Source organism: Chelonia mydas, chromosome 14 (genome assembly GCF_015237465.2).
Source record: "Chelonia mydas isolate rCheMyd1 chromosome 14, rCheMyd1.pri.v2, whole genome shotgun sequence".
Lineage (NCBI taxonomy): Eukaryota > Metazoa > Chordata > Testudines > Cheloniidae > Chelonia > Chelonia mydas.
This window is the reverse complement of record NC_051254.2, coordinates 24,576,391-24,598,982: the sequence shown is the minus strand read 5'-3', so window position 1 is coordinate 24,598,982 and position 22,592 is coordinate 24,576,391. Positions and strand designations below refer to the sequence as shown.

Below are 22,592 nucleotides of genomic sequence, written 5' to 3'. Positions count from 1 at the left end.
TTAATCAGAGCTCAGAGAGGCTCCCCCTTGGCTAGCTGAGGCAGGAGTGGGGCTGTGAAGTGTGTGTATGTGGTGAAGGGAGGTTCTTCCCCCAGCATTTGTGGAATTCACCAGGGCCCAGCCCAGCCCCCCCAGGCCATGCATTCTGCCCAAGCTTTGCACCGCAGTTAGCTCACGGCACTCTGTAGTCTGCAGACCTGGGCACTCATCACTGCACCAGGGAACATTTGGAAGGTTTGTTCAGTACTGTATGGGCTCAAAGCTTAATTTAAAACCCCAAACTGCTTAGCTGCTGCAGAAATGAGTGGATGAGGCTGCTATGTTGCAAGGCCACTGGGCAAGAGGATTTGCCAGGCCCTGAGTTCATTAGTGTTTGTGACCCCTGTAGAGCCCTGAGATGGAGGGTATGGTGGAAATGCACAACACTGCTGATCTGTTTCCATTTCAGGACACCCTGGAGATGTGTGCTCGGGAGAACGAGTTCAAAAGCATCCTGTTTGCCCTCTGTTATTTCCATGCCGTGGTGGCAGAAAGACGCAAGTTTGGGCCCCAGGGCTGGAACCGCTCCTACCCCTTTAACACTGGAGACCTCACTATCTCAGTCAATGTGCTGTACAATTACCTGGAGGCCAATTCAAAGGTGCATGAAACAAAGGAATCAGCTATGTGTGCAGATTGTAGCCCATATGCTTATTACACATCTGTCGAAACGTCTGAAATCTTTTTCATTAAGTGCCAATTCCCCGGCATCGTCAGGCTTTCTAGCTTAAGAACTCAGTGTATCTTAGGGGGATACGGAGCGGCCTCTGCTCCACTTGCATCTGTTGCAGCTTACAAACTACACTTAGATAAAATATCAGCTCTGGCATGTGCAAGTCTCCTCACTGCCATTTTAGGGACAATGTTTGGAAATGTTTGGCTGCCTAGGCATCTATGTTTAATGTATGGAACTTCAAAGAGATTCGCTTCTCATCGGGAAACCCCACAAAATCTGTTCTGCAGGCTGGATTTCTCTGGGCTGCTCTCCTGCACGTAGTGATTTAACTGCTACATGATATGCAATTACTTAGAAAAATGAAGTGGTGAAATGAAAACATTCACCCTGTAGATCAGTTCTTTGCTTTCCTGTCTGCAGCCCCATGATGAGGTCAGTGGAGTTGCATCTGCGTGGACTCTTTCATTCCCTCTTGGTTCATTATTTAGGTCCCCTATGACGATTTGCGCTACCTCTTTGGTGAGATTATGTATGGAGGTCACATCACAGATGACTGGGACAGACGACTTTGCAAAACCTACTTGGAGGAATTTATTAAGCCAGAAATGCTGGAGGGAGAACTTTTCCTAGCTCCAGGATTCCCTCTCCCGGGGAACATGGACTACAATGGTTATCACCAGGTAGCCTCTTTGTTTGCTGGTATTATTTATACTGCTGAAGTTAATGTCCTCCATAATCACCTTTTAATCTGTCATAGGAGACAGTGAATAGGATTGCAGAGTTCCAGCTCATCTTGTATTATTTCCTGTTATGTTCTTTTTCTGTAGCTGTTAAGCATCCCCTTGGATGAGCCAAGTTTAATGGTAATTTGATACTTCATCATGAGCTCTTCTGTTCATGCATGAATAGAACAACTGTATTAGTTCTTGGGACTTGAGCAGGTCTAGTGGAAAATTACATCCGCATACCGTTTGCTAAAATGGCCGTTTCAAGCTCCTTTTAGCATTGGGTCTGATGAGAAACACTCAAGACTCTTGCACGTCTACTTACTGATTTCATCCGTTCTTTATGTGCAGAGGCAGCAGCAGGGGCTGGCGTATTAGTTTGTTTTTGTTCATAAAGTTGGTGAAACAATCTCTACTCCTGGAAGTGAAATTCCCAGCAAAGAGTTCAGAGTACTGATGCCCAAATATGTAGCAAACAAAAAAAGGTAGAAGAGTCTCATCTCTGAGATACGTAGCCAAGACATCCTGCAACAATGGCCAGGCTTGTTTTCTTGTGGCAGAAATTATTATTATTCCAGCAGCTTTACTAATTCCACCCTCCTGCTTCCTAGCAGTTTGTTAGCACCGCAGGTCAGTCCAGCTGGATACACTGCATTGGGCTGACTGTGTGTGATGGCTGTCCAGCCCATCAATGCGATCAGTAAGTGTAAAGTCCCTAACCCTGTACGTAACAATAATGGGAGGTGTGATCTTTCTGTGTAGTACATAGACGATGCTCTGCCTGCCGAGTCTCCGTACCTGTATGGTCTCCATCCAAACGCTGAAATCGGCTTCTTAACCCAGACCTCAGAGAAACTCTTCCGCACCGTGTTGGAGATGCAGCCTCATGACAGTAATGTGGGTGAAGGAGGAGGAGCTACGAGGGAAGAAAAGGTAAGATGGGCAGAGGAGGGAGCCATTCCCACTTGGGTGACTGTTTAATTTGGCTGCATTTTAGTCTCTGTTTTTTCTCATGACCCTTTATTATAACCTGATCAGCCTTTGTACAGTGCGTACAAGAAACAGAAATAACCAGTTTGGCATTCTTCAGGAGTTCCCCATGATTAGTGTAATTGTATCATAGCCAGTGCTAGGGCCTGACTTTAACTGGTCCTCTGCGCTCCAGTGCCTTAATTATCATCATGTGAGGACATACAAATTTGTAGTCATTGCTACCTACCCAAGCCATATGAAAGAAGATGATGATGTGAGAGCATTGCGAATAAACCAGGCTGTGGCCTCTGCTGGCACACAGCCATCAACCGTGGGGGATAGCAGTCTGGCTGGTATACGTACAGGCTCCCAGGACGCACCGTACACAAAATGCTAGCCTGATGCTTTGGAGTTTTTCCTGGTGCATTTTCTGTTTTAGTTACACACTAATGATCATATTTCCAAATGCAGCTGTGAAGGAGACAGGAAATAACTTGCTTTGTTATGTTTTTTCCCCATGTTGTATTCGTTCAGAATACCAAATTCAGCTTAAAATTCCATTTAAAATAATCTCCAAGTTTTGTCACTAAAACATTAAAGAATAGTTCATAAAGTCAGCAATCCTGGAGGCACCAGTATTTGATTTTACCTTTATAGCTTCATCCATCTTCTTGCATTAAACCTGGCCTTGGAAGAAGGAGCAATGCAAACCTGGATGCAAAATAGAGTATGCCATGCCATGTGGGCATTTATAAATAGTCCTTTTAAAAGAGCCTCATTTGACATGATGTTTGGTAGGCATTTGAATTTTCCTAGGCTGGGACAAGCTGTTTTGAAAGTTGCCATGTGTGATTCAGCAAGACACTGATTACTTTCCGATGCAGTAAGTGGCAGGTGGAGCTCTCTTCCACCATTCAGTAGAGGAAGCACATGGGACACTCACTGACTCCTCTCTCTCTCTCCTTTGGCAAACAGGTGAAGGCTCTTCTGGATGAGATTTTAGAGAAATTAACAGATGAGTTTAACATCCTGGAGCTGATGGCAAAGGTGGAGGAGAGGACGCCCTACATTGTGGTTGCCTTCCAGGAATGCGAGCGCATGAACATCCTCACCAGCGAGATAAAGCGCTCCCTTAAGGAGCTAGATCTGGGATTGAAGGTAGGCGCTCTCTCTGCTAGAGGTTGCAGCCTTATGAAATCTCATGTGCATGCTGAATGACTGGAAAGCAGAGGTGATGAGGATGTGAAGAGAAACCAAAAGTGTCTCACGTTTTAAACAGTTTTAAAATGGTACCTAACAAATAGCACAGTGTGCTGCAATGGTAACTTGAGTCCATGGGGGAAAACTCACAGTTGCTCTTCACAGGTCAGACTAGATGATCACAATGGTTCCTTCTGGCCTTGGAATCTATGAAAAATGCACATGGTCCCCCATACCCCACCAAAGGTCTCCATCTTGATGGAGAACATGGACTACAATGACTCTGAGCTGTAGCTCATGAAAGCTTATGTCAAATAAATTGGTTAGTCTCTAAGGTGCCACTAGTACTCCTTTTCTTTTTGTGGATGTCTCACCAAGATGGAGATTCCACAACCTCCCTTGGTAATCTATCCCAGCACTTAACTATCCTTATAATAAGAAAGTTTCCCCTAACGTCTAACCTAAATTTCCCTTGCTACAGATTAAACCAATTACTTCTTGTCCTACCTTCAGTGGGGATGGAGAACAATTGATCAACGTCCTCTTTATAACAGCCCTTAACTTATTTGAAGACGCTAATCAGGTCCTCCTTTTCAGTGTTCATTTCTCAAGACTAAAAATGCCAATGTCTTCTAAACCTTTTATGATTTTAGTTGTTGTCCTCCAGACTCTCCAATTTGTCCACATCTTTCTTACATAAAAAAAATAGTAACAATGGCACGGATTTCAAAAGCCAAGAGTTTTGGAAGGGACATTACACCTTCTGCATCAGGACATGAGTTAATCTCTAAATGAAGGGGGACAAGAAGAAACTACCCTTATGGACAGCTTATCCCATAACTGCCTCTGCAGGGTTCTTGCACCTTGCTGTGAAGCTGCAGAGACAGAGCACTGGTCCCCTTACTAAATGAGGGCCCCTTACTGAATGAGGGAGGCAACCTAGTGACAGAGGATGTGGAAAAAGCTAACGTACTCAATGCTTTTTTTGCCTCTGTCTTCACGAACAAGGTCAGCTCCCAGACTACTACACTGGGCAGCACAGCATGGGGAGGAGGTGACCAGCCTTCTGTGGAGAAAGAAGTGGTTCGGGACTATTTAGAAAAACTGGACGTGCACAAGTCCATGGGGCCGGATGCGTTGCATCCGAGAGTGCTAAAGGAATTGGCGGATGTGATTGCAAAGCCATTGGCCATTATCTTTGAAAACTCATGGCGATCGGGGGAAGTCCCGGAAGATTGGAAAAAGGCTAATGTTGTGCCCATCTTTAAAAAAGGGAAGAAGGAGGATCCTGGGAACTACAGGTCAGTCAGCCTCACCTCAGTCCCCGGAAAAATCATGGAGCATGTCCTCAAGGAATCAATTCTGAAGCACTTAGACGAGAGGAAAGTGATCAGGAACAGTCAGCATAGATTCACCAAGGGCAAGTCATGCCTGACTAATCTAATTGCCTTCTATGATGAGATAACTGGTTCTGTGGATGAAGGGAAAGCAGTGGATGTGTTATTCCTCGACTTTAGCAAAGCTTTTGACACGGTCTCCCACAGTATTCTTGTCAGCAAGTTAAAGAAGTATGGACTGGATGGATGCACTACAAAGTGGGTAGAAAGTTGGCTAGATTGTCGGGCTCAACGGGTAGTGATCAATGGCTCCATGTCTAGTTGGCAGCCGGTATCTAGCGGAGTGCCCCAAGGGTCGGTCCTCGGGCCGGTTTTGTTCAGTATCTTCATTAATGATCTGGAGGATGGCGTGGATTGCACCCTCAGCAAGTTTGCGGATGACACTAAACTGGGAGGAGTGGTAGATACGCTGGAGGGTAGGGATAGGATACAGAGGGACCTATACAAATTGGAGGATTGGGCCAAAAGAAATCCGATGAGGTTCAACAAGGACAAGTGCAGAGTCCTGCACTTAGGACGGAAGAATCCAATGCACCGCTACAGACTAGGGACCGAATGGCTAGGAAGCAGTTCTGCAGAGAAGGACCTAGGGGTGACAGTGGACGAGAAGCTGGATATGAGTCAACAGTGTGCCCTTGTTGCCAAGAAGGCCAATGGCATTTTGGGGTGTATAAGTAGGGGCATTGCCAGCAGATCGAGGGATGTAATCGTTCCCCTCTATTCGACATTGATGAGGCCTCATCTGGAGCACTGTGTCCAGTTTTGGGCTCCACACTACAAGAAGGATGTGGAGAAATTGGAGAGAGTCCAGCGAAGGGCAACAAAAATGATTAGGGGACTGGAACACATGAGTTATGAAGAGAGGCTGAGGGAACTGGGATTGTTTAGTCTGCAGAAGAGAAGAATGAGGGGGGATTTGATAGCTGCTTTCAACTACCTGAGAGGTGGTTCCAAAGAGGATGGTTCTAGACTATTCTCAGCGGTAGACGAGGACAGGACAAGGAGTAATGGTCTCAAGTTGCAGTGGGGCAGGTTTAGGTTGGATATTAGGAAAAACTGGAATGCGTTACCTAGGGAGGTGGTGTAATCTCCTTCCTTAGAAGTTTTTAAGGTCAGGCTTGACAAAGCCCTGGCTGGGATGATTTAGTTGGGATTGGTCCTGCTCTGGGCAGGGGGTTGGACTAGATGGCCTCCAAAGGTCCCTTCCAACTCTGTTATTCTATGATTCAGGATGGCAACGCCCATGTTCCTAGGAGCTATTGCTTTGGAAGGTTTTTTATGCAAAACAGTGAGTGGCCTGCATGGATGATGGGCCACAAACCGGTGGGATTCTTTGATTCAGTAATATTAGTGACAATGAGTTGAGACTGCTGGACTGGTGGATGCTAACTCCGGTGTGTAGTTCAGTGCACTCGAATCCCATCCCAAACAGATGGTGGGACGCTACAGGTCACCGAAACAATGCATTGTCTGGTGTGTTGTGAAACATGCAAATGTACAGAGTTAACATTCCTTTGTTGTATGGCTGCTGCCATCCCATAAGAGGCTGTCAGGACAGCTGGTATTGTAGGGTCATCTATTGGGAACAAGAAGCCAAAGAACTGATGGATTCCACTGCTGTCTATACAGACCCCAGGCACCTCTCACTTCCCCCTAGCTGCAAAGCTTTACAGAGCTACTGACAGAGAATTTGAGAGCAAAGGAAGAATGGATTGGAGCAACACCCTACCTCAGAGAGGAGGGGAGGCAGGAGCCAGGTTCCACAGGGAAGTGATGCTGCTGTTTCATTGGACAGGTTGTCAAGACAGCTAACTGCAGAAGCAAAGAATCTATGCCATGGAGCGGGGTCACTAAGCCACTCCTCAGCCTGCTTGCAATCTCCAGTGCGTTGCAGTAATAATCCCCATGCTTTGCCTCCATGTCACAACTCAGATATTTCCGAAGCAAAACAGTCAGCATAGAGGCAGCTATGGACACTCCCCCGAGCCTGGTCAAGACATTACTATGGCCCATTAGACATCAGGAGGGACTCCCAAATGTCCTGTTTAGCAACTATCATGTGAGGTGTGTGGGCCAGGAAACACACCAGAATAGCAGCTGTACTTGGATCTATAGCTGTGTCAGCGAGGCATGCACAGCCAAAGGAATTCCGTGCTTGAAGGAACTGGAGGTTACTTGTCCCAAATAACCACAGCATCATGGGTGGAAAGGACCAGCAGGTGAGCAGTGAGGCAGCTGCCTGGTCCAGCACTCATACTTTTGGTAACCATTATAATCTCAATTTCCAGGTCTGCTGTTGGAGCCTTTGGCAGAGGGATCTTCAATTCCCAGGTAGCACTATTAGCCTGTTTGTCTGCATAGTCTGGATAGCTCCTAAATTCCATATCCTCATCAGCCCTGCCTTTACTCCTTTCACTACTGACAGCTTCCTACAAGTAGAGGATCGGCAGACGTGCCATCACTCAAAGGACAGAGAAAGCCTGTCTGTTCCTCTTCTCCAAAGAGGGGCTAATAGAACCAACCCATCAGTCACTTTGTGAAGGCAATATGGCGATGGAGATGCCGTTCTTACCCTTGGCTCTTATGGATAGGACACATCAGAAGGGAAGTCTCCTGAGAAACATATGTACAGCCCGATAACTATACTCTGTTCCCTACAGCAAAGTCCCTTCCGCAGAACCTATGATAGCTGACGAACTCTTGGAGTTTATAGCAACTCATTTGGATGGGAAGGTGGAGGACAGGCCCCTTTCTTACCAGACTCGCTCAATGCAAAGTTGTAACTTCTCCAGTCAAATCAGCAGTGAGAACTCGACCTGCAAATAAAAGGTCAGCAGATATACTCCTTCTCAAAGAAGAGAAAGTGACCAATCAGACAAAGTATTTCTTAAACTCGTTTCCAGCCTGCTGTACTAGAAATTTAACATCAGAAAAAAAAATTGCCATTTAATTCTTTGGCATCTTTTCCTGCTTACATAGTAACACTCTGCTTCCTGGGTTAAAAGAGGCTTACTATCAGTACACTCTGAAACACACAGCTGATGTAACTTCTTCCAGCTGGACTCTGGTATGTTGGTCTATTTAGGCCCCCCCCCTTGGTTTTGCCATCTGTGAAATGGGGATAATGATGCTTAACCACTTTTGTGCAGATCTTTGAAATCTGTGGAGGAAAGTTCTCAGAAATATTATTTTATTATCGTAATTTTGTGGACTGATTAATATGCTGCAGATAATTCAGCTGTCCAACCATTTAGAAAATCACATGAAAGTGAAAGTATGGGATCAGTATGGCATGGAAAAACTCATCTGTTTTAATCTATTTGTCTCTTATTTTTAAAATAGCCAAGTGGTGAATACAAAGCACGTTTTTCGTATGCATTTCCTGCAAATAGAAGGTGCTAAAAACTGAAATTCAAGCATTTAAGTGACATCTGTCTGCTGCTGAAAAATTGGTGTTTGTTCTGTTGACTAAAGAGATAAAAATGTTGTGTGTGCTTTGTAGTTCTGCAATATACACAATCCACTTTAAAATAGCCTGATATTTATGCTGCCAATTATTTTAAACAGATTTACTTTATTTACCAGTGTTTGGCAGTTGAACTGGAAATTCCGTTTCTTGAGACAGGTAAACAGAAGTGATTTAATGTTTCAATCTCTGAGTAGCAAACAAGGTATTATTGTAACTGGGACAATGTGTAGCAATTAGATTTAATATGGAGAAACGCAAGCCACTACGTATTGGCCGGGGAAAACAATGAGAAGAATGGCCCTGAACTAAACCACAAAGGCTTTGAACAGAGTTTAGGCAGTAACAGAACATGCACATCCTCCAGAAACGCTGCCACAAACTACAGCAGGGATGTAATGTAACCCTTTGAGTGAGATTCAGAGATGTATAGAGAGACCCCATGGCCGATAAGCCTCCGACCAGTATGTTGAAATGACTATACACTCTGCTCAGACTGCCCAGTGCAGTGCTTGGCCCAGCAGTCTAAACATGACATCACTGTCTGCAGCTGAGTCATAATCCTGACTGTGAGGAATGGTCTCAAGAGACACAAAGAGGCATGATACGTTAACAGAGACCCAGACAGTCTGATCCTTCGTGTTATATCTGATCCTTCGTTTGACTGCCCAGCATGGGAAATGGGAACCGCAGGTCCCCAGCAACTTGGCAAATCAGATCACTTATTTAGATGCCTAAATATGGGCTTAGGTGCCTAACACTAGACACTCACCTTTGGAAATGTTGACCACACTCTTCATCCCGAATCGTGTCTGTCCCCTCTTCCAGTCGGTATATCGTCTAGCGAGGAGACTGCCATTTCTCTGACTCAAACTGTGGACTTCACTCACCAGAAGAGAGGTTTCTGGAGGTGCAGAGATCAGTGGACTCTGTGAGAACTCTCAGTCAATAAATCAACCGTGTGATTTTTCATGAGACTTTCTAAGTTTTGTTTTTTCCTGCTTCTGTGTAAATGCTGTGTGCCAGACTCAGAATGAGATGTACTGGCGCTTGATAAGGTCAGTATATCAGCCTCAGCACAACAGTGATGATAGAGTTTACGGTCAGAAGGAACCACCAGATCATCCCGTCTGACCTCCTGCACTAAACCCCACCCATTCAGTCTCTTGTGACATGCCCTAAAAGATCCAGGACACTTGATAGCAGTGGACAGTGCCTGAGACATCTACAGAGACGTATCCTTCAGCTCTCCTCTACCCTCAGGTGTGATTGTGACAGATGCTCCAGGCAGCATGGGGAGCTCACTCAGGCCATCTCACAATTCAAGATCTTTGGAAATTCAGAAAACAAGCTGCATGGAAATTAGAGCTGAGTCAACAATTCACCTGGCAGAACCTCTCACGCAAATCAGGAGAAAAGCAGTGTAGCACCAGGGACAGTACCATAATCTTGGGCAACATCAGCCAATAGCGGGAACTTAGTCTCTACCCCATCCCAGGAATTTGTCTGGTTTTGGGCAGGCATGTCCATCATCAACTCATGCCTCTTGCATTTCATCTTCTCATTCTCCCTGGTTCAAAGCCGCCTCTGCTGCATGTCTGAGGATTTGAATGTCTCTATTAGGATATATAAGGCTACTATCTGGAGTTCCTTTCAGACTCATACCCAGTTTAGGAGTGAAACCTTTGTGTAATTGTTACTCCCCAAACCCCTCCTGGGCGAGTTGTTAATGCTTGTTGACCTCCCACAGCTGGGGATCTGTACTGACAGGACTCAGAGGAGAAAGGAAGCTTACTTAGCAGAGACCATGGATTTGTAGTAGAGTAAATATCGTGGGGAGAAAGTATGCCTCTTTGCTGCTCACTGAGTATCTGCTAACAGAGGGCGAGTTGGATATTTCAAGACTAATTTTAATCTTTGAATAGTTCATTGTGTGCATCTAACTACAAAGTCATTGTCTGGTCCAGGAATAGAAGCCATCCAGTTAGGATGGTAACCATCCACAATGACTGGTGCTTCATGTTTAAAAAGCCTTAGTTCAGAATAGCTTCCATGTGACTGATGCTCCTGCATAGTGTTACACCCAGAGTAATGACTGACTATGGAGGCAGGTGAACTCCTTACTGATTTTCTCCCTTCCTGCCATACAGCTGGGACCTAATCCTGGTCCCACTAAAATCAATTGCAGAACTCCTGCTGACTTCAGTGGTGCTGTACCTAACCGTTGTAGTTGGACTTAGGTGCCTACATCCTTTTTTGAATCTAGCCCTTAGACTCTTAAGTGACTCACATGTTTTGGAAAAATTTTATCTGAGGTCTCCTGATTCCTAATGTCCTGCTGTAACCATTAGACTACTTTCTCTCCCAGACTTCATTGCCTACACTGTTTTGCTAATGGCTTTAACCTAGAGTTGAAAGATCTACCTGAAGAGGTGAGGGAAGTGGTCCATTCAATCCTTGGTCTCTGCTGAGATGGCTGCCCCCAGTGTCATTGGTGAGAGGCACACCTTCTCCACCAAACAGCCATTAGATAGTAAAGCCTTTTAGCCACCACTTATCTGGATCAGATCCAAATTTTTGACCTTAAAGGTGCACTTTGGTGAGCCCCATTACCAGTCCCCCTGATCTTGGCCCTGCTTTTCTGTTTTTTTTAAATTGTTGTTCAGCACATTGCAATAAAACAAGCTACTGGCAAGTGAAAACAGCTGAAATATATAAAGGGAAATACACAATTGCCCTTTATTTCACAGAGCACACATAGCCCTATTACTCCTCTGTAATTACATGACAAATACCAAAGGAAGAGAGATTTGTCATTTGTGCTTGGGCCTAATATTTGAAATTAGCAGGCACTTCTAAGATTTCTTACCGGGTAACTAGTCCAGGAGAACATACACAGACAGGACAGGACTAACTAGATGAATTAATGTCAGGTACTTATACAGACCAGGTAAGCTTGTCATTTCAGGGCCATTTGATGCCACTTAGTGCCTGTGGAACTAAGAAAGCCCACATATTTGAAAGGCAAAAAGATTGTTCCTGTTGATTTAGGACTAATTGAAAATGGCCCGACTCCTCTAATATCTTCATTTAACTTGGCCTGTTGCCTTTAACTTCAAGGCCAGTCACCTTTGCAGGTCCCATTCCTGCAAACCTTTACTCACAGGATGTGCCATACTTATGCAGCTGAAGTCTGAGGCATGTAGGAACTATAAACCTACAGGACGGTTTGCAGGATCAGACCTGCTTTGGCTTCTAGCCCCTGCAGGTCTAAGCCAGCCTTGGCGACCCCATTAAAATGGGGTCATGACCCACTTTGGGGACCCGACTCACAGTTTGAGAACCACTGGTGTAGACAATACTTAGGCCTTTCTTTTACCACTGGTGCGACTTCAAAAGCAGAGCCTGATAAAGGTGGCTGGTGTTCAGTGTTAAACAGCTGCCATATTTCACTCAAGAAGTGGCTGCATTTCAATAGTGTGCATCCGCTTATTATCCTCTTCCTTCTTCTTCTCCACCAGGGAGAGCTGACAATGACAAGCGATATGGAGAACCTACAGAACGCCATCTTCCTGGACACTGTGCCCGAGTCCTGGACTAGGAGGGCTTATCCTTCAATGGCTGGCCTGGCTGGCTGGTTTGCTGACCTGCTCAGCCGCATCAAGGAGCTTGAGACGTGGACAGGAGACTTTGTCTTGCCCTCTGTTGTGTGGCTAGCGGGATTCTTCAATCCTCAGTCTTTCCTGACAGCCATCATGCAGTCCATGGCCCGAAAGAACGAGTGGCCTTTGGATAAAATGACTCTACAGTGCGATGTGACAAAGAGGAACCGCGAAGATTTGAGCAGCCCTCCCCGTGAGGGCGCCTACGTACATGGTTTATTCATGGAGGGTGCACGCTGGGATATGCAGGTAATCTTAGCAATTGCTTGATGAGGAGACGAGTCACTGCAGCGTATACACTATTTGTTTGGGGTGTTTATGGTTACAGCTGAAGCCCACATTCTGTCTCACCTAAGGGTGTATCTACACAGCAGGTCGGCGGGGCTTCTAGGCGCACATGTTAACTCTGCTCAAGCTAGTGCACTAAAAATAGCTCCTGGCACTGGTGCTATTGTTGCATAACTAGGGAACATCTACACAGCAGCTGAGAAGTGGTGCGGGGTGATGCCCAGCTCAGGTAGATATATACGTACTAGCTCTGCTCGAGCTAGCTGGGAATTACACCTCTCAGCTGCTGTGTAGACATGCCCATAGAGACCACAGTCTCCTCGTGACCATGAGATCCCTGCACATGTGGATATTGCAGGCTCTCTACATGGCCATGGTATCGCTGCACACGTGACCTACACGTGTTACAAGGCAAACTGTTACTGTACTGGTGCTGATATGCTTGCTACAGTCTCCTCTCTCCAGGGGCTCCAGGACTTTTGGAGCAATTTGTACCAGTTTTCCACATGAGGGGTCAAGATCTGCCATGAGATACACATGCACTCCCCTTCCCAGAGAACATTTCAGCACCTCAGCTTGTAAAAGCACAGAGCTAGGAGGATGAAGATAAGGGAGTTAAGATGTGAGTGGAGCTGGGGAGGGAGAGCCAGGGCTCTTATCACCCCTCCCATTGAAGCTGCACTTTCAGTAATGTCACAGAGGCAGGAGTTGGAGGACCAAGCAGCCAAAATGCACGAGGGGTGCAATACCCTAGAGTTGACACTGCCCCAGATAAGCCTGTCAACTCGACAGAAAGCAGTGGCTGGAGAGAAGCTCTAGTGCCCAATTTCGGAGCCCTGGGAGTAGCAGAAAGAGAATGGGATGGAACCAGCTTTCTCAGATCTGAGAGTCCCACAGATCCAAATGCAATTCCACATGTGGCCAGAACCCAGGATCCCAAGGACCCACTGATGGTACCAACTTAGCATGGACCTAAGTGTCCATGGACTCCTCAGTCCAGGTGACAGGTCTGGTCTGAATGCTGCCAATGCTGCCATGGTGGATCCCACAAGAGAAGGGACTGGGTTCGGCTCCAAAGATACATCAGTCTTCAGGCATACCCTTCACCAAAGTGCTTCAAGGGATTGAGCCTTTGTGCAGATGGATCTGAAAGCGGTCCCAGTGCAGAGGAGCGGCTGGCCTGACCATGGTGGGGTATCAGTCAGTAGAAGGCAGGTCTAGGGGGCTGTATCCACACTCTCTACCACAGGAGTGCTCAGACATTGTTTGGTGACTACACAGCCAGTCAGATTGCTCCTACAGTGTACTGCGTTGGGGCCAGCATCCTGAAGGAGAACAATTGTCACTGACATTCCCATTGACAGTTGTCAGCTGCTGGGATTTCAGTCTGCAGAGTGAAAGACATTAGAATGACGAATCCCCACCAAGACTGCTCCTGGAGGTTGCCATGCCGGTGGTAGCATAACTCACAATTTGTGCTGCACGCAGGAACTAAGTGACAGTGATTCATGCAGCTCTTACTCTAGGCAGCTTGTGTTCCGCTTCTGCAGCCAGTGCTCTGTGAGTGAGCTCTGATCAAAGTGGGTCACTCACTTAGCTATGCTGAGTTCTCCCCTCCACCCCCTGGCATGGGGAAGTTTTTCTTTCAGTAGCAGCTCTTGTCAAGGTGCATAGACTCAACCTTGAAGACCATCCCCCCTGGTGGGGCTTGGTACTAGGATTCCATGTAGAAAGGCTGAAGTCTCAAATGCTGAATCTTGTCCTGACCTTGCAGTTCAAATCAAATGCATTCCGAAGAGTTTTAAGCTTCTAAGCTTTCTCTCTTTAAAATAGTTTATCACAGAGGATGGGAAATTAGAAAAGGCTCAAAATGTGATCACTGTAAGAGGACAGGGAAAGATAAGGCTCCAGATCCCGTTCCATCTCAGGGTGTGTAGCAATGCACAGTGAGTTTGGAAGGCTAGGAACTCTGACAGTAACAGCAGTACAGACGAACTGTGAGCAGGTGGAGTTCATGTCCTGCTCCAGATAAAGACTTCACACGCTGCATAAGCTCAGACTTACCTCCTTGCTGGGTTTGGCCTTACTGGTAACTGAAATCTCAGTAACTGAACATACACCAACCTCAGCGCACTTCCTGAATCTGGCTGTTCCCTAGGGTTTCCTGCATCCTCGCTTTCTCTGCCCCCCATTCTTTCTGACCAGAGATTCACACTCACCTCCCTCCTTGTCTGGTGAAATTAACAAGATACACCTGCCACAATTAATCTGTGGAATATTCTCAGCAGCTGTGTGCAGGGTTCTAACCACTGCCAACAGGGTGGGTGCACAGAAAGACCCTGACCCCTTTGTAGGGCATGAGATCCTGACGCTATTGTAAGCACCACTGGATTTCAAGTGCCCACAGGAACTGACTTTTTCAACTAGTGATATCAACCAGGAAGGATAAAGCAGAATAATGGATCCTTGGTTGTAGAACAGCTCAACTGGGAAGAATGTTCTAATCCTACCTTATTGAAAATTTAGTGAAATGGTTGCTGGTAGTTTTGCAGTTATCGTCAGAGCAGGGTTAGATAACATGGTGGCCAAAATGCCTGAGTCCTGTCGGGGCTCAGCCTGCACCTTTGTTACCACTGCTGGAGCTGCATCAGTGATGGATCACAGGTGGGAAGTTTGCTAGTATATTCCCTGCAATCATGTATGGATCATGCCGTGGTTCCAACTGCTGCTAATTGGCACGTCTAGGTAACTCTGTTCAGCTCAAGCGATGTGTTCCCAAGACGATCTCATCTTTTACAAATGTATGTTTCCAGTTATTTTGTTTTCTGTAGTTGAAAAGCACTGAACATAAACATTAATAGAACCATTCACAATCTCAGAGCATTTCACTTCCATTTTTTTAAGAAAGAAAAAGAACATTTTCATATGTTGTAGTTCACACTGAACCATCAATCCCACATCTGATGGAGCTATTCATTTACCTGCATTCTAGAGGGGGCCAGTATAAATTAATCAATGAAGAATTAGTATCACAGATGCACAGCCCATCTGGGCTATATATCCATTGCAAATTTATCCTCTGATAAGAATGACAACTAGTATTTAGAGTAAGTATTTTGAGGAGTTTCTCTGCTTTTAGAAAAGCTATTTCATGTTTAAGACGATACCTCCAATTTTATGTCCAGAGGAAGAAGATAAAAAACTCCTCTATAGATTTTTTTACTGTTTCTATTTGTATTTGCATCTGGGCAACTTCCATTTATAAATCAATCATTATAAATAACAACCAGCTTTAAACTAAGCCAAACCCACCAGATTTTACAGGGGACAAAATTTCCTGCTGGTGTAGCTCCACTGAAGTCAGTAGAGTTTCTGCAGAGAATCTGGTTAATGGTGCCATGAAGCTGATTAGACACGCGCTGTGCAAGGCTGCTCTAACAGTTTTGGTCTGCTCACTGCATGCCCTGCAACTAGCCATAGAGAGGTTAATCCTAGGAGCCAACAGCAATGCCAGCACAGGGGACTGTAATAATGATTCCAAGATGGGACAGAGTGGGAGAGGTGATCTTTCTGATAACTGGGCATCACTCCACTTGGTGCTCTGCAGATCATACGTGACACACTGAATTGCCCCTGGAAGCAAATACACAGCCACTGAAGAGTGCACTGAGCATGGTGTTCCACACTCATGGCCCCATGCTGCCTTCACAAAGAGACTGCTGCATTTGGCACCAGCTGATGCTTCCGTAGTAGTTCCGTGTAGAGCACGCGGCAGTAAACCAGCTTGTGGGGGAATTACAAAGGCTTAGACCCCTGTGATCCTGAAGAGGAACAACCAGAGTCTGCATTTAGCCTAGATGCTTCTAATAGTCAGCTTGGAGAAGAGTCATGGGGATGGCGAGGTGGCCCATGCACCTCCATAGTTCCTGACGAGTGCATGTTTAGGAAGGGGCACATCCCAAAGGCTAAGACCAATGCAAAGAAGCTTGGCCAAACTCTGCCTGACCTATCTGAGGCCTGCACTTAGGCCCTAGCCAGACAAACGCTAGTCAAACAGGGCCAGCAGCATTCCCATCCAGGCTTCCGTAATACAAGAAAGATCTGGAATTCCATTCCCCGGTAAATTGTGGATGATACATTCCTATGGGCAGCTGCCTGTGCATTGAATCACATGAACTGAAGGCTCATGTCTCCGCTCATGTCATGTACCCGGTCCACCAGATACCAGCAACCAACAATGCTGCTCTACTTCCATGGCCACCGTGCTAGTGCCCACACTGGGTGCTCTCACTGCAGCTGAGAACCCCAAAGTCTCAGGACAGATTCAGAGGGAATACTTGTCAATCCCTGCTGATGCATGGGCTGTTATTTGTGGTTAATCTGATGTAGAGTTAACTTGGCAACCCCATTCTGTCTCTGAACCCCACAATCAACCCAGGGCAAGACTCTATCTCCCACATGCCCACTTCGGTAGCACAAATCAAGCATCCCTCCCACTGCTGGATTCTGCCTGTCGCTCAGACACATGAGCACAAGGGCACAGCTGATTCTCAGGCAGGAGAGGAGAGCAGTCACTTTTTTTCCCTCTGTTCTTTTTCTTTGGGTTTTTTTGTTTGTTTGTTTTGGGGGTTGGTTTTTTGGCTCAGCCACTCGTGAGGGGTGGGAGTCACCAAAAATATTTTCCACTCTGGCTGGCAAAATGGGTAGGACTGCTCCTGGCCAAGGGACAGTCTCTCCCCCCTATACATCTCCTGCAGAACCTGAAGCCAGCAGGCACTGAAAACTTTCACCTACCCCAACTTGAAATGGGGTTCTCCCCTGGCCTCCATCTGCCCATGTGTCACCAACCCATGCGCCCAGCATATCATCTCACCTCTCACACACACAACCTGTATAACCTGAGGTCAGAGGCAAGTCCAATTAAAAGGCAGCGAAACAGTGTGGATGGGGCTGTAAAGAAACCAAGAAAACGATATAAAGGCAATTATACTCCAACTTGATGGTGTGCAAATGGTGCTGTGCTGGTAGAACCTGTAGATACAGCCAGGGGAAAGGCGACTCTTGCACTGATCTATAGATTTATTCCTACTGCTAATATCCCCCAGTTTGTAGCTTGCTTTGGGCTCCCATTCCCGTGTAATGTGGCAATATAATTTGTCCACCATTCCAACTAACTTTTGAAAAGGCAGATCAGATCAAACTCCTGTTGGAGAAGAGTTCTCCACTGGGATCTGAGAGACTGGGTCTCTGGGGACACCCAGGGCAGCTATGTAACAAGTGCACCTTGCTAGCAGTTAGGGACAGTTGTTTTCAAAGCAGAATTCATTTCTGATCATCAGGGAGATAAAAATGCAAATGAAAATCAGTCCAGAGATAGAACAGGGATAAGTGCATTTGAGATATCTCAGAGAGATTGAAACCCTTGTCAACCTAGAAACAGATGGAATATTTCATGGAAAATTTATTTTCATTATGGCCATCAATAAACAACCTATCTGATCAGAATCCAGTCATAAAAAATTAAAGGGATATGTGTAAAAATAATACATAATAACAACTCTTGCCATGTAGCACCCTCAAGAGCAGTTGCAAGGATTACTGAGTGTTTGTACAGTGCATTGAAAATATAAAGTCCTATATAAGAGCCCTGTATTATCATTACTATCCTATTATAACAAATGGTATTGTTAAAATTAAATTAAGATTGCGGGGTTATGTGCAAGAGTGATTACTTCGCTTCGCTTATTGCCAGGACTGAATAAATCACTAGATAGGTTCAATCTCAACACACAACTCTGGTTTGGGGACATTTGAAAGAAAATCATCTGTGAAGCTAATCTTCAGAGAGGCAGTCCCTGTAGCACAGTGAGGTACGAGTCTCTACTCCATATTTGTTTGTATTTCCCTCTCTCTGACCCACATTAGGCAGTTATACAAGCTGTTCCCAGAAGAGGACTCATAGACAAATCATTTTACAGTTGGAAAAAGGGACATTGGTTGCCTGAGAGACCAGAGTGGAGGAAGCAAACCAGCCAGTTTGATGCACTCCCCACATACTGACCTCCTCCGCTAGGTCATGGCAACCTGCCGATGCAGAGCTGGGCTGTAGAGGACACCAGAGACTCACTCACTACAGACAATTCTCCGTCGGAATGGCCCATGCGTATCCCCGCTCTTCACGTTAGCATCCCTGGTAGTAGAACTCAGGCTCTTCTAGCAGGCAGGGCCCTTGAGGCCACTCAACTAATCCCCATGCAGGGTTCAGAATGAGCCTCCTGAAGCCCCTTCTAATTGCCAAGGATACAGTGAGCCCACAGGGCCCTTGATGCTCCCTTCTTGTTAATGTTCTCTGCCCCTTTGGGTGCTGTGCTTTGTATACAGCTAATTAGTCAGGGCTTATATTAAAAACCAACCAGCAGCACCCTGCCCAGCTGTGGGTCCCTATGGACCTTGTCTGAGAGCCAATAAATAAGCTGGAGCCCCCCATTTCTGGGAAACGCCATCATTTCACATTGGTCAAATACAAGTTTATTAGGACATGTTTTAACACTGGGCCAGATTTTGCCCTGAAAATACCCAGTGCAACCACAGTGAGTTTCACAAGATGAAAGTCACTGCAATTTAACACACTGTGTTTTCTAGTTTAGTGTATCAGAGCCTAGTCAATCCCATTGTCATGGGGAGTTTGCTCATGTTGGTGCATAAATCCTATGTCTGAGATCAGGTGTTTATCAAGCCAGAGGAGAGGAGTGTAGGTGAGGGGGTGGGGAGGACTGATTTCCTCACTCTCCCAGGCCAGGGGCATTGCTGGACACAGCCCCCAGGATCGGGTCATGTTCTCCAGGATGTAACTGTAGTGTTACTGTTATTCATTTGTAGTGCATTTCAAGAGCAATAGCCGTAAAAGCCCATTGGTTACAACCTTACAGACTGATCATAAAGCCACTCTTCGTCTTTGCTCTGGCAAAGAGCCCAGCGAGGTCCAAGATTGAAAAACCACTGCATGGGGACTTCAGGATTCGTCCCCCAATCTTAGAGTCTTTTCCCTGGGGAGCCCTGATCCAGGGGGTTTGGGGACCCTGTGATGTAAGAACAGCTGGAGTCAGGATATAACTGCATTTTTTCCCTTTGAATAAGCTACATTAGAGAGAGGCAGCTGATGAAAGTGGCTGGACACGTGATCTTGGCACCTCCATGCATAGTTTAACACCCCACAGAAGATGCTTTCACCTGACCGAAGTCACATGCTTACTTTGCACTGAAACATTCATGCCTGTCACCCCTCGAACTGACACTGAGCATCATTCCTGGGGTCTTTTCTAGTCAGACCAAATGACTAGATACTCAATGTACAGCCATGCAAATTGGATCATCTCTTCCCTCTGGGCCTGGTAGGAGGGGGTGTCTGCACAGAACAGTGTTGTGGAGTTCAAGTGGAGCGGGGATCTAATCTGGGGGAAGTGATTGGTGCAGGAGTGGGGAAGGGTGAGATGGCAGATGTGCAGAGGTTAGAATTATCTGACATTTTACTTTGATATAATATAGTCCTCACTGGGCCAGGGCACAAGCAGCAGAAGTTATAAAAGGGCACAGACAAGAAGTAATACATGGCAGGAAACATGGCAGGCTGTGTAAGGAGCTGGAGGCTATAAATGATCATGCATATTGAGGACACAGTTGGTGGTAAGTCTTGGCATTCTTCAGAGCATTTAAAACCTTTTCTTCTTTCCTCTGCAGACAGGGATGATGACGGATGCCAGGCTGAAGGATCTGACTCCAGCCATGCCCGTTATTTTCATCAAGGCCATTCCCGCTGACAAACAGGACCCTCGCAGCATGTACCCATGTCCCGTGTACAAAACACGTCAGAGAGGGCCAACCTATGTGTGGACTTTTAACCTGAAAACTAAAGAAAACCCTTCCAAGTGGGTCCTCGCCGGTGTGGCCCTGCTTCTGCAAATTTAGGTCCCGATTGACACAGAGTTTCACCAACAGAGAATGTCTCAATGGGAGCGTTGAACCATTTCACATTCAAGGAATTTCTAAAATAATATACGTAGAGTAAAAAAACCCTCTGTGTTCTTAACTCTTCGAGTGCGGGCATTTAGTGAGCTTGGCAAATGAATTCTTAAGAGGATGTAGCATGCAGTAGCAGATGCATCTATGGGAAAGGCAGTGTGGCCTGATGGATAGAATCTTGGTGTAGGCCTCAGAAGACCTAGGTTCTAGTCCCAGTTCAATTACTGGATGACCGTAGGCAAATGATTTTATCCTTCCGTGCTTCAGTTTCCTCATATGTAAAAAGGGGATATAATGCTGACCACCTTTGTAAAGTGCTTTGGAATCTACTGATGAAAAGTGCTGCATAAGAACTAGGTATTTTTATATGTGACTGGACACTGTGGCCAGAGCCTCAGCTGCTACAAATCAGGGTATTGCCATTCATTCAATGGAGCTATGTGGATTTAAACCAGTTGAAGGAGTGGCCCCATATCTATCACATCCAGAGGATTAAAGGGCTGTTAGGCTCAAATTTGACCTAATGTATATTTTTCTCTGTGTAAGTTCTGATCCAAAGCCAGTCGAAGTCAGAGGGAGTCTTTCCATTGACTTTGATGGGCTTTGGATCTGGCTAAATTGAATAAGCTTTCCAATTCTTTACACTCTGGTTTTTTTAATCCAACCAAATGTTTCAGTGACGTGTGAAGAAAAATTCAGAAAGCCAGGGAGCCCAGTACTCCTTAGGGGAATAAGTGATTTTAAATGATTTAGGATTCCTCACTGATATCCCTTTAGACCCTAGGAACATTGCAAGGAGAGAGAACGCCGCCAGGCTATTAATGAAGCTGAATGAGGGAGATGCAGATTATTTAAGTAAAGCAAACCATTTCAGAATGGTGTACATTTCCTAATAAAATCTTTATTCTTGGATTTGCCTCTAGAACTCCTGTTTGTTTCTTTTCATCTCAAATATCAACATTATCCCACTGCACGGGGAGTATGAATCATGTGTATGACGTAAGGGGCCAGGGAAAGTATGCAGGTAGTTGCAGCTTAGAAATATCTCATGATCACTACTGCAAGGGCTAGATTCACAAAAGGGACTTAGGCACCTGACTGCCACTTTAGGAGCCTAAATCCCAGAATCAGGCCCCACTGGGACTCACAACCCCTCTGCCCCAACTACTCCCTGTAGACACGTAAATTTGCTTAGCATCTAATTTTTGCAGCAAATGATTCTGCCTTTGCACATGCGCACTGCAACCCCATGTCAGGCAGCCAGAGCGGGTCAGGAACTGGGGAAAGATAGGCGCTCATCCACCTAACTGATCTGGAACGTGAGCTGAGAGCACACCTACTGGATCAGGCCCCTATAGGCAAGCTTACACATATAACCCTTCTGCCGGTCAGAGTTGGCAGCAACAAGGGCCGGGTTCAGTATCTAGGAGTTCCGTTTCAAAAACACAATGCAAAACCGGCTTGAGCCCCTACCCAGTGACCTGGGACAATTACATACCAACACCCTGGGCACCTCTAAGAGGCAATACTTCCCTCTCGCAAGCACAGGGTCTGAGTGTAGCAAAAGCCTTTTGTTGGGGAAACACCACAAACAGGATTCATAACACCAACCACAAAGAAAAGACCCACCCCCAAGTAAATTTGGCAGTGTCCTTTTCCCCTCAGGGTCTTAAGTCCAGCAACCCAATAGTCACACACATACACACCCCACCCAGTTTCTGTCCTTGGTCAGTGCAGCCCCTCCACCCCCCAAGTTCAGAAGTTCATCTGCAGAGTTTACCTCCCAGCCTGGGTGGAAGTGAAGGGAGGCATGGGGGGCATCTTACAGGCTCCACTGCTCAGGTCGATGGCCAAATGCCACACCTCTCCATGGGGTTCTGCTGCAGTCTTCACCGGCAGCTGCGCCTCTCTGCCAGCCATCCTGCTGGCCGCTCCTCTCCGCCATCTGCCCTGCTATCTGCTCCACTCTCCATGCTAGCCATCCTGCTGTCCGCTCACCAACTTGTCTTCAGCCCCCCGCCTTAACACAGCTCTCAGTGATTTTTAGGCAGTAGTAGAGGAGCTTCTGTGCTGTGGCACCAGTAGGCCAAAGTAGGTCTAATGCTTAGACCTAGGTATTAGTGATTTCAGCTCTACAGCATGTAACAA

General features: G+C 46.1%; 1 protein-coding gene across 5 annotated transcripts in view; it reads left to right on the top strand.

Annotated features, from left to right (window-relative positions):
• Positions 1 to 21,356, top strand: part of DNAH9 (dynein axonemal heavy chain 9) — a 379,511-nt gene extending 358,155 nt beyond the window's left edge. For all 5 annotated transcript variants that reach the window (XM_037913877.2, XM_043527698.1, XM_043527699.1 and 2 more), the window contains 6 exons: positions 449 to 640; positions 1,204 to 1,395; positions 2,203 to 2,373; positions 3,388 to 3,570; positions 11,997 to 12,386; positions 20,163 to 21,356. In XM_037913877.2, coding sequence (XP_037769805.1) covers positions 449 to 640; positions 1,204 to 1,395; positions 2,203 to 2,373; positions 3,388 to 3,570; positions 11,997 to 12,386; positions 20,163 to 20,390 — 1,356 coding nt within the window. In that variant the 3' untranslated portion in view covers positions 20,391 to 21,356. The remainder of the gene's footprint in view (positions 1 to 448; positions 641 to 1,203; positions 1,396 to 2,202; positions 2,374 to 3,387; positions 3,571 to 11,996; positions 12,387 to 20,162) is intronic.
• The last annotated feature ends 1,236 nt before the right edge of the window (positions 21,357 to 22,592 follow it).